The sequence below is a fragment of the Pleurodeles waltl genome, chromosome 12 (assembly GCF_031143425.1).
Source record: "Pleurodeles waltl isolate 20211129_DDA chromosome 12, aPleWal1.hap1.20221129, whole genome shotgun sequence".
NCBI lineage: Eukaryota > Metazoa > Chordata > Amphibia > Caudata > Salamandridae > Pleurodeles > Pleurodeles waltl.
Window position 1 is genome coordinate 217879474 of NC_090451.1, and position 12161 is coordinate 217891634.

The following is a 12161-nucleotide window of genomic DNA, read 5'->3' on the forward strand; positions in this document are numbered from 1 at the left end:
AAAATGTTAGCTCCGGTAGCAGCACATCTCCGCCAGTCAGAGATCCAGGTCTTCCCTTACCTGGACGACTGGCTTATAAAGGCACCCTCAAAATCGCAAGTGAAAAATCATATTTTCCATTGCCTTCAATTGCTACACAACCTAGGGTTCGTAGTCAATTATCAGAAATCTCAACTCTACCCCAAACAGGAATTGAATTTCTTGGGGGCAATTCTGGACACAGTCCGCAACAAAGCCTACCCATCTCACGAGCGGAAACAAAAGTTAACCTCCTTGGCACAAAGGCTCTCCAGAAGAAGGTTCGTTTCAGTCCGCATCTACAAATCATTGCTCGGAATGATATCGTCATGCATTCCGCTAGTCCCAGATTGCAGGCTCCATATGCGACCCCTACAAGAACAATTAGACATACAATGGACCCAGGTCAACGGTTCCTTCGAAGACAAGATTCGCATAACGCCTCCAATGAAGAACATCATGAGGTGGTGGGCGAATCTAACCAATTTATCAAACGGACTGTCTTTTCTTCTCCAAACACCAAGTTACATAGTAACAACGGATGCCTCTCTTGCAGGATGGGGGGCACATTGCCAGGACCTGCAAATCAGCTGAATCTGGAATCAGAAAGAACGTCAGCTTCACATCAATTATCTGGAACTCAAGGCAATACACTTAGCTCTGAAAGCTTTCTTACCAAAGATACAGATTTCAAGCGTCTTAATCAGGACAGACAATACAACCAGCATGTTTTATCTAAACAAACAAGGAGGCACAAGATCCCTACAACTTTCGCAGCTAGCCCAACAAATTTGGACATGGGCCATAAAGCACAATATTTCACTCAAGGCGGAGCATGTGCCAGGACAAACCAATATTCTAGCAGACACCCTGAGCAGGACAGTGATTCCTTATCACGAGTGGGAACTAGACCAGAAAACTCTCAACAGCCTTTTTCTATTATGGGGCAAACCGAACTTAGATCTATTTGCCACTCTCGAGAACAAGAAATGCCAGTTCTACGCAAGTTGGCTTCCCCAAAAAGATTAGTGGGGGAATGCGTTTTAAATGAGATGGTCCGGAGTTTATGCCTACGCTTTTCCTCCGATCCCGCTCATTCCGAGAGTCATCAACAAACTGAAGGCGGAGGGGTGTCGCCTTCTGCTCATAGCTCCCAAATGGCCCAGACAAGTCTGGTATACGGAGCTCCTCATGCTCTCCGAACGACCACATCTACGACTCAGACAGAGCCCGACTCTCTTAACGATGCACCAGGGACAAGTCAGACACCCAGATCCGTCATCTCTTCATTTGTCAGCTTGGCTCCTGAATACAATGAATACTTGAATCTCAACATTTCCCCGGAGTGTAGAGACATATTGGCGAAAGCTAGAGCGGACACTACCAACAAAACCTATCAACTTAAATGGAAACGTTTTTGTATATGGTGTGCAACACAAGATATAGATCCTTTGTCCTCTACTCCGGAACAGATACTTCCATATCTCCTGCTCCTTGCAAAATCAGGGCTTGCATATTCTTCTATTCGGGTACATCTGGCAGCAATCTCCAGATACCGCAGATCTCCAGACAGAGTTTCTTTGTGTTCCACTAGAATCGTCAAACAATTTATGAAGGGCCTTTTTCGGGTTTTCCCGCCAGTTAGAAAGCCTCCACCATTATGGCCATTGAATGTGGTATTGATGCAGCTTATGAAAGCCCCCTTTGAACCGATCCACAAAGCTGACCAAAAATTCATTTCATGGAAAACAGCGTTACTGCTAGCTCTTACTTCAGCAAAGAGAGTCAGTGACATTCAGGCTTTAACTATCAAACAGCCTTTTCTCCAATTCACAAACTCAGGTGTCATCTTGCGCACAAATCCAAAATACATCCCGAAAGTTCCTTCAACGTTTCACCTAAATGAACCAGTTATCTTAAAAACCTTTTTTCCAAATCCGCAAACAGTAGCGGAAAAAACATTACATTCCCTTGATATTAAAAGATGTTTAAAGTTTTATCTGCAGAAAACTCAAGCTCTCCGCCAGTCGGATCAATTGTTTGTAGCTTTCGGAGGAACAAGAAAGGGACACGCGGTGTCCAAACAGACTATAGCAAGATGGATTGGTCTGGCAATTCAATTCTGCCATTCAAAAGCAGGAAAACCTCTCCACACCAAGGTCAGAGCCCACTCTACAAGATCGGTGGCCACTTCTGCTGCATTATTTGCAGGGGTACCACTACATAGCATCTGTAGAGCAGCAACATGGTCCAGCCAACACACATTTACGAGGCATTACTGTCTCGAAGAAACGAACAACGTCGATACAGCAGTGGGGCAGGCAGTGCTGAGGCATTTATTTCGATAAGGTGAGCCTCTAACACATCCCACCACCACACTCAAGGTATGTTCATTATTGGTTCTTAGTCTTCTTAATAGTTACAGTGTGTTTTACTCTACATTTCTGCTTCAGATTGTTCATTTCTTTATAATGTCTTAGCTTGTCGTACTCTTCATCATCATGAAAAGAGTACAGGTTTTTTCTGCCACACACCTGTTATTGCTCTTCTATTCGAATGTCTATTGATATACATATATTAATAGGTATGTGGTTTTTAAAGCTGAACTGATGGGATTCACATCATTTGTGAAATTACAAATAGAATTACAGTCAATGTAATTCACTAATTAAGAAAGCATTACTGCTCGTTATTCTGATTCAAGCATGTGAATCTATGAAAGATCCAATACTGGAGAAGAAAATTAGTTACTTACCTGTAACTGCAGTTCTCCAGTATTGGTATCTTTCATAGATTCACATGCGACCCACCCTCCTCCCCTCAGAGGCTCCCCTATTATACAGATATTAAACTTCACACTCCTACTAGAAAATCTGAGGGAATTCAGCCTCTGTTGGGACTGTTTGGGAGGGGCTGAATCCTGATTGGTTGAGACTGAAGTTTGGGTCTTTTCACAAAACAAAGTGGATAGACTGTAAAATACCTTATGAGGCCTACTGGGGCCTACTGGTTTTACTTTTACTGACTTACTGCTTTATCTATTTAAACTTACCGTGAGGCTCCCACCTCGACGACGGGGATGATTCAAGCATGTGAATCTATGAAAGATACCAATACTGGAGAACTGCAGTTACAGGTAGGTAACTAATTTTCTTTCATTGCCATCGAGCACAATTGCACCTCATAGCTTCCTGCAGCTTCCGTGATTCTTGTATAAAGATATTCAGGCGGATTCCCTTCCACAGTAGGAATATCATTACACAAGCCCTTATTACCAGTCGTTTGCCCTACGTCAAAACCTTATGCGTATGCTCTAAACAACTTGTTGCTTTTGTGTATGAAAATTGTTCAGAATATGACAGTCAGGTTGGTCTGCCACCTTCCCCCACCGGACAGCCTCTGGATATCTTCTGAACTCTCTTCATGAGCTGCCCATCTATAAGCAGATTGTCTTTTAATTTGTCTTGTCCAGAAAGCTCTGAATAATGGTGGTCAAACTATGTCCGTGCTCAGCTCAGCTTTTATCAACCTGGCAGAACCCTCAGATCTTTAGGCATGGCCTTGGAGACCACGCAATCCATACACAGTGGCAGAATTTGTGGCTGCTCCTTCTCATTTCTAGCCTCATGGCACTGGCAAATGGTTCCTTTCTCCACCTGCTCTTGCAAAAATTTGGGAACCCTCATAAAACTGCTTAAAACCCTGTTCTTTTAGCAAATGAAGTCCAGTGTTACCCCTTCTTATAACCTGGCATAAGCTGAATCTCCACAGCAACCGGATACTTCTGTGGGAGTGATGGTTTGCACTATACAAAACTCCTTAACATAGCATAACAACAGTAACATAAAAACATAACAATCATAAAATGGAATTCATGAGCAGGTGTTTTTTACTAGTGCTTGGAAGGGAGATATTTAGCCAAAGCACTCGAAATGTAGCACCTATGTAGAGAATCCTTGATTACAGCACAAAATCGCCCGGAGGTGCAACATTCACCTCTGTTAAAGTCAGTATTCCTGAGGCCTGGCAGCATGTAAGCTACAACCCTGTTGTATTTGTATCTTACTTCAGAGATTGGGAGCAGTTTGCATCCTTACCTGACTGTATTTGCACTTTGCAACAGTCAGAATGCTCATCACATTAGGTAAAATCTGATGAGGCTGTGGCTCAATAATATAATTCTGCTCATAGCCAAAGGCTATGGCCCCTGGCAGTGCCAGCCACAAACACTCTGCTACACACTCTGACATTCTTGCAGAGCATTGCCACTGGGTTCTGTCAATGATCAGGTCTTCTCAGAAGTTGTGGGGACATGACAGATCTTTTACCCACCTTTGGGTGCCAACTACACGGTATCCATCGAAAGGAGGCCATGTCCCCCTTCTGTTACAAAGCTAGATGAGCCACTCCTGTCAACTGCCACCTTCCTCTTTATCAGACAGGTCCAGGCACAGTTGGGAAGCTTCTTCACTGGCTCCTCTCAAGTCACGGTTATCTTTACTGCCCAGTTCCTTAGTCCACAGCTTCATGCTAGCCTAGCCATCTGGGGATCAGCAGAAGGTACCAGTTGAATATGTAGGTCTGACAGCGACCTGGCATGAAAGAGGGAGCAACTCAGGGTGCACTCATACCCAACACCATCTTAGCTGGAGGTTCACAGGCAACATTTTCTTTTTACAACAATATGCACTGTTCAGTTGCTTGGCCTGTAATCCAACATGGCTCACAGAGACAAAAGGTCTCAGAAGCCTGCTTCCAATTAGATTAAGGCTATTCTAGGTCTCTGAATGAGGCTGCTCAATCCAGTTGTTAAAACAAATCTGAGTCTGAGGGCTAATCCTGACAATGCTGTGAAGGACTGGACCCAAGACGTCTCTAGCAGCTTAGTGTTGGCTTGTCCAAGGAATAGGTGCTACCCTTTGGGAAGCACCTTGTTCCTATTCCGAATTGTACATGAAAAGGATCAGGTATCTGTTTTTGAAAGGAAGAAAAAATCCACAAGCATAAAAACGTAATTTATGAAGAACCGGCAGACAAAGTTTCAGAAGAGAAGCCAGAAAACCAGGTTTAATAAAGGACCAGAACACCAGGCCTGTAGTGATCAGGGCTAGGGGACAGAAACAGGCTTGAGCTATTATCAAATCAAATCAATCAAAAAACATTTATAAAGCGCGCTACTCACCCGTGAGGGTCTCAAGGAGCTAGGGGGAAGGGGTTACTGCTGCTCGAAGAGCCAGGTCTTGAATTGCCTCCGGAATGCGAGGTGGTCCTGGGTGGTCCTGAGGTTGGTGGGGAGGGAATTCCATGTCTTGGCCGCCAGGTAGGAGAAGGATTTCCCCCCTGCCGTGGTGCGGCGGATGCGAGGGACGGCGGCGAGTGCGAGGTTGGCGGAGCGAAGTTGACGGGTGGGCGTGTAGAAACTGAGGCGACGGTTGAGGTATTCGGGTCCCTTGTTGTGGAGGGCTTTGTGTGCGTGGGTGAGGAGCCGGAAGGTGATCCTTTTGTTGACGGGAAGCCAGTGCAGGTGTTTCAGGTGGGCGGAGATGTGGCTGTTGCGGGGTATGTCGAGGACGAGGCGGGCGGAGGCGTTTTGAATTCGCTGCAGGCGTTTCTGGAGTTTAGCGGTGGTTCCTGCGTATAGGGTGTTGCCGTAGTCCAGGCGGCTCGTGACGAGGGCGTGGGTCACGGTCTTTCTGGTGTCGGCGGGGATCCAACGGAAGATCTTTCGGAGCATGCGGAGGGTGAGGAAGCAGGAGGATGATACGGCGTTGACTTGTTTGGTCATGGTGAGAAGTGGGTCCAGGATGAATCCGAGGTTGCGTGCGTGGTCTGAGGGGGTTGGTGCGGTGCCAAGGGCCGTGGGCCACCAGGAGTCGTCCCAGGCGGATGGGGTGTTTCCGAGGATGAGGACTTCCGTTTTGTCTGAGTTCAGTTTCAGACGGCTGAGTTTCATCCATTCTGCAACGTCTTTCATTCCATCTTGCAGGTTGGACTTGGCGCTGGTGGGGTCCTTGGTGAGGGAGAGTATCAGCTGAGTGTCGTCGGCGTAGGAGGTGATGTTGATGTTGTGTTTGCGTACGATGTCGGCGAGGGGGCTCATGTAGACATTGAAGAGAGTCAGGCTGAGCGAGGAGCCTTGTGGGACGCCGCAGATGATCTCAGTGGGGTCTGAGCGGAAAGGTGGGAGGTAGACTCTTTGGGAGCGGTTGGAGACGGAGGAGGTGATCCAGTCCAGGGCCTGCCCCTGGATCCCGGTGGAGCGGAGGTGGGATATTAGGGTTCGGTGGCCGACGGTGTCGAAGGCAGCCGAGAGGTCGAGGAGGATGAGGGCGACTGTTTCTCCATTGTCCATCAGAGTTCTGATGTCGTCTGTGACTGAGATGAGGGCGGTTTCTGTGCTGTGATTGGCTCGGAATCCGGACTGATAGGGGTCGAGTAGGTTGTTGTCTTCCAGGAAGTTGGTAAGTTGCTTGTTGACGGTCTTCTCTATGACTTTGGCAGGGAAGGGGAGGAGCGAGATGGGGTGGAAGTTCTTCAGGTCGCTGGGGTCCGCCGTAGGTTTCTTCAGTAGGGCGTTGACTTCTGCGTGTTTCCAGCTCTCGGGGAAGGTGGCAGATGATGGTCTGGAGATGCAGGGCGATGATGTCGTCGGCTTTGTTGAAGATGAAGTGTGGGCAGGGGTCCGAGGGGGCACCGGAGTGGATGGAGTTCATGGTGGCTTTGGTCTCTTCCATGTTGATGTGAGTCCAGGCGTTGAGGGTGATGGCTGGGGTTGTAGGTTCTGTGGTGGTTGGCTGGGTCTGGTGTCCGAAGCTGTCGTGTAGGTCGGTGATCTTACGATGAAAGAAGGTGGCGAGGGAGTTGCAGAGGTCTTGTGAGGGCGTGATGGCGTTGGCGTTAGGGTTGGAGAGCTCTTTGACAATGTTGAAGAGTTCTTTGCTGTTGTGGGTGTTCTTGTCCAGTCTGTCTGTGAAGGAATTTCTTTTGGTGGCGCAGATCAGTTGGTGGTGTTCGCGGGTAGCGTTCTTGAGGGCAGACATGTTATCTGCGGTGTGGTCCTTGCGCCAGACTTTCTCGAGGGTGCAGCAGTTTTTTTTAGATTCATTGAGGGTGTCTGTGAACCAGAGAGGTTTCTTGGTGTTGGTCTGTCTTGGGAGGCGTCTGAGGGGAGCGAGGTTGTCTGCGCAGTTGGTGATCCAGTGCGTGAGGCTGAGGGCTGCGTCGTTGGGGTCGGTGGAGAAGGTGGTTTGGTTGTCGCTGAGAGTGGAGAGAAGCTGTTCCGCTGGGATTTTGTTCCAATGTCGGCGAGGGATGGATTGTGTGCGGAGGTGGCGAGTCTTGCGTCGGAAGGTGAAGTGGACACATCTGTGGTCGGTCCAGTGTATTACGGAGGAGTGGCTGAAGGAAACGTGGTTGCTGGCGGAGAAGATGGGGTCGAGCGTGTTTCCGGCGATGTGGGTGGGGGTGTTCACCAGTTGCTTGCAGACCGAGGTTGGCGAGCAGGGCGGTGGTGTTGGGGTCGTTGTTCTGTTCCAGGTGGAAGTTGAGGTCACCGAGGAGGATGTAGTCCGGCGAGGCAAGGGCGTGCGGGGAGATGAAGTCAGTGATAGAGTCGCTGAAGAGGGCTCGAGGTCCAGGGGGTCCGTAGATGAGAGTTACTCTGAGGGTGGTCCTGGGGTCTGTGTGGATCTGGAAGTGCAGGTGTTCGGCGGCGAGGGGGGTGTCTTCTGGGGAGGTGGTGACGTTGATGGAGTCCTTGAAGACGATGGCGATTCCTCCACCGACTTGGTTGGTGCGGTCTCTTCTGGAGATCTTGTAGCCGTCGGGGATGGCTATGGCTATGGCGATGTCGGGGGCCGAAGAGGCGTTCATCCAGGTCTCAGTGATGAAGGCGACGTCCGGTGGAGTCCAGGAGGTCCCATAGTTCAATGGCGTGCTTGTGGACGGAGCGTGCGTTGATCAGGATGCATTTGAGGTGGTTGTTGTCGCAAGGGCTGGCGGCCGGGGTGGTTTCGCGGTGGAAGATGAGTTTGCAGGTGTGGCATGCGAAGGGTCCGTGGGTACGTTTCGGGTTGGCTAGGAAGCAGGTGCTGGAGCGCCCTGGGTTGAGGGCGTGGAGGGTGTTGGGGTCGTAGTGGTGCTGCTGGGTTTGGGAGTGCTGGGGGCCAGGGGTCGTGGCGCTGGGCGCGGTCCAGGCGCGGACGGGCGCAGACGGGCTTGCCTTTGGCACGCCTTCGGCGCGCCAGCGGCCGCCATAAGAAGAAAGAGGGGGGGAGGAGGGGTCGGCAGGGGGCGGGCGACGAATGGGAGCGGGGGGCGGGGCCAAGCAGGAGGTGGCGGCGGGAAAGCAGAGGGTGGGGGGGTCAGGTAGAGGGGAGGGGAGAAAAGATAGGGGAGGGGGGTTACAGAGGTGGAGGGGAGTAAGGAAGAACAGAGGTGGAGGGGAGTAAGGAAGAACAGAGGTGGAGGGGAGTAAGGAAGAACAGAAGAGGAGGGGAGTAAGGAAGAACAGAAGAGGAGAGGAGAGAAGAGGAGTCAAGAACAGAAGAGAGAAGAGTCAAGAACAGAAGAGAGAAGAGTCAAGAAGAAGGGTAAAGAAGAAGAGGAGAGAAGAGTCGAGAGAAGGGAGAAGAGTCAAGAAGAGGAGGAGAAGAACACGCAGGACGGGGTGCAGGGGTGAAAGAAGAACACAGATGAAGAACACAGATGAAGAAAGAACACGCAGGTCGGGGTGCAGGGGAGAAAGAAGAACACAGATGAAGAACACAGATGAAGAACACAGATGAAGAACACAGAAGAAGGACACAGAAGAAGAGAGAACACGCAGGTCGGGTGCAGGGGAGAAAGAAGAACACAGATGAAGAACACAGATGAAGAAAGAAGAAAGAACACGCAGGTCGGGGTGCAGGGGAGAAAGAAGAAACACAGATGAAGAACACAGATGAAGAACACAGATGAAGAAAGAAGAAAGAACATGCAGGTCGGGGTGCAGGGGAGAAAGAAGAACACAGATGAAGAACACAGATGAAGAAAGAAGAAAGAACACGCAGGTCGGGGTGCAGGGGAGAAAGAAGAACACAGATGAAGAACACAGAAGAAGAAAGAACACGCAGGTCGGGGTGCAGGGGTGAAAGAAGAACACAGATGAAGAAAGAAGAAAGAACACGCAGGTCTGAGGAACACGCAGGCAAAGAACCTGAGGAAGAACACTAAGGCTGCTTTGTGATATAGGATTTCTTAGCAGTCTTATATACCGAAAAAAAAGTACGTGAAATTGTGAACCAGGAAGTAAAGATTAGAATTATGATGGCTTGGTAAACAGTTCCAAGAATTAGAAATAGGAACCATCTTAGATTGGTTTGAGCAGAGAGGAATAATTTCCTGATGTGAAATATCAAGTTAATTGTATGAGCTTCTGGCATATATCCAGAGCCTTAAATATCGCCTTGTGGCCACCAGAAAGCTCCTGCACTAAGGAGCACTGGCCAGCACAGACCAACTACCATTTCAGTATCAAGGCTGAGCACCGTGGTCCCAGCCATCCCCAGAACCCTGTGAATGTTTGCCCAGAATATCTAAAACACAGTCAACAGCCTTGAAGGTGTATAGAACCACCAGGATTCCAAGCGTTACAGAGTCCGGTTGCGTCACACATTAGTTAAGCCCACATTGTCTCGGTAAACACTGTGCAAGACATTTGGCGGTTGTAACCGGTAAATATGTGCATGAAATGTATCCTTTGAATTGTGGAGTGACAAATTTTGTAAGCTCTAATATCTTCAAAAGAGCTATTTATCGTTTAAATGGTGGGTGTATTCGTTTCTTCAGTAGATTTACTTTAATGCTTTGTAGGGTTCAAATTTGTGTTTGTAGTTTTCTCTTAATTTACCTGTCCCTTGCACTTAGGTTCATATCAGGCTATAGCATACTGTGCATGTGCAGTCGCCAGTGCTTTGATTAATCTGGGTTTGTTTTACTGTACATTTACACCTCAGCTAGGAGGCAGGCAGGTGGGTGTGAGAAATGAGGGGTATCAGCAGAACTGATAGTTGAAGGTGATCTACTTTTCTGACTAACTGTCAGAGGAATTCCACCACCATATACAGGCACAGTGAAAAGGGGGCTATTGCTCATGTTAGACTTTGGCCAAATGGAGACAAGTAGTTTCCTTTTAGATATTTTGTCTTGTGACCTTGTATTTTAAGTTTGATATTATTTCACAGATCCCTTCACTGACTGGTATGTTTTCGTTTGCCTAGGAATGGATTCACTACACTGGTCAAGGTTAGTTTCTCGGGCGGGGGTGTCCACACATTGTGTTGGTGGTGGCTGGTTCCATGTGCATTTACACATGACTTCTTTCACATTTAATATCAGTAGTATACGGTCCTGCTGTATAAGGTTACTCTGTCCTATTTAGAATAAAACATTATCCAATTTCTTAATTCAAATCTTAAAGTTATAAGTCCACTTAGTTCCCTGAAGTAAGAAGCTATAAAGGAGTCCGGTGCCTGAGACAAAGCAAAGATGTGGCTCCATTATGGGTTGTTTAGGAGCAGTGCACTGTTGAATGGTATAGTTTGTGGGCTTTATGCAAAATGTGTCATAATACAAGTGTGCTCTCCAAATTGCTCTTGCAGAAATTGAGGCAAAGTATGACAAGAAAATGCGTGTGCTACGTGATGAACTGGAGCTACGGCGAAAAACTGAGATACATGAGATTGAGGAGAGGAAGAACGGCCAGATTAATGCACTGATGAAGAACCATGAGAAGGCATTCAGCGACATCAAGAACTACTACAACGATATTACCCTGAACAACCTTGCACTCATCAACTCTCTCAAGGTAGAGTAACTTAATGGAAAGATATGCGGGCACCCTCTCTGTTTTTTCTCTTTTGTGAATCAGGAAGAGAATAACTGTCGATAATGACAAGCAAAATAATTCTTTACTCTGACTTTTGTGCAAACAATTTTAGAATTGCGGCCTAATAATGGAATGAATAATGTCATGAAATGTCTGTCATATAACCCAACAAACTATCACTGCAGGGTTGTATATCGGAAGGAGACCAGAAATAGCTTCTTTATGATACCTAAAACGGGGGGGGGGGGGCAGAGAAGCCTTCTTTACAAGTATTCCCAACATGGGGGCAGAGTTTCCTCCATCTAACCACTGAGAACAGGGGGACAGATAATCCTTTCGGAACTTGATGAAAAGTTAATTCTTCTTCATAAATATTCAGAACAGGGGTGCAGGATGATCCTTTTTTATAAGTATTCAGCACAAGGGACCAGAGAATTATTATTTCAACTATTCAGATCAGGGTAGCAGAGAATCCTTCTTAAAGACTATTTAGAGCAGTTAATTCAGACCCGTGGGAGAACGGGGAGAGCTAGGGAATCCTCCCTAGAGCGCTAAAGAACAGGGGCACTAGAGAATGCTTCCTTAGAGCCTTTTAGAACAACAACAATCATAGATTCATTCTTGATTTCTGTTCAGAACTGTGGGAGAGGGGCTGCGAATGCTGTTTGTGTTATTCAGAATAGCAGGACAAGGCCTTACTTCTCTAGAAGTACTCAGAACATGAGAAAAATTATATTTTAAAATTACTCAGATGGGGCAGGAGGAAAACAATGGCACCTTTATAACTATTTGGAACAGAAAGATCAAAGAGTCTTTTTTTAGAGCACATTAGAATGTAATGAAATATGAATCCTTCTCACAGTAGGGTCTAATTGAAGGATATTTTCACTAGATGTTAATGCCATATATAGTCATTGAAAATATTAACTTTATCATAAGTATTTAAACCCATGCTGTTAGCTAAACTCTAAAAGCCTAAACCATCCAGAGACAACATTACAATAGACCTCTTTCTCACAACCACTTGGAACAGGCAGACTGGAGAAGCAGCCTTTCCTCTTGCACTAGGCGAGTGACAAGTTATAAAGCCAATCCTGATAGATCCCAAAGTCTGTGCGAGACTATTCAAGCTCTTCACTGCTCCTTTCTGTTGTAACACAGAACTGGAAGACCATTCACTTCTGTACCCCTCTAGAGATGAAAGGATTAAATTCAGAGACCCTTGTTAAAGGTATGTAGTCATTCTCCTGGCTCTGCTTGTTTTTTTAAGTACTGT

At 47.3% G+C, this 12161-nt stretch overlaps 1 protein-coding gene across 1 annotated transcript in view; it reads left to right on the forward strand.

The window, feature by feature from the left end:
* Window positions 1–12161, forward strand: part of GAS8 (growth arrest specific 8) — a 119851-nt gene that overhangs the window by 42806 nt on the left and 64884 nt on the right. Inside the window, exon 6 of the mRNA XM_069217188.1 lies at window positions 10659–10864. Within this exon, the coding sequence (XP_069073289.1) occupies window positions 10659–10864 (206 nt within the window). The remainder of the gene's footprint in view (window positions 1–10658; window positions 10865–12161) is intronic.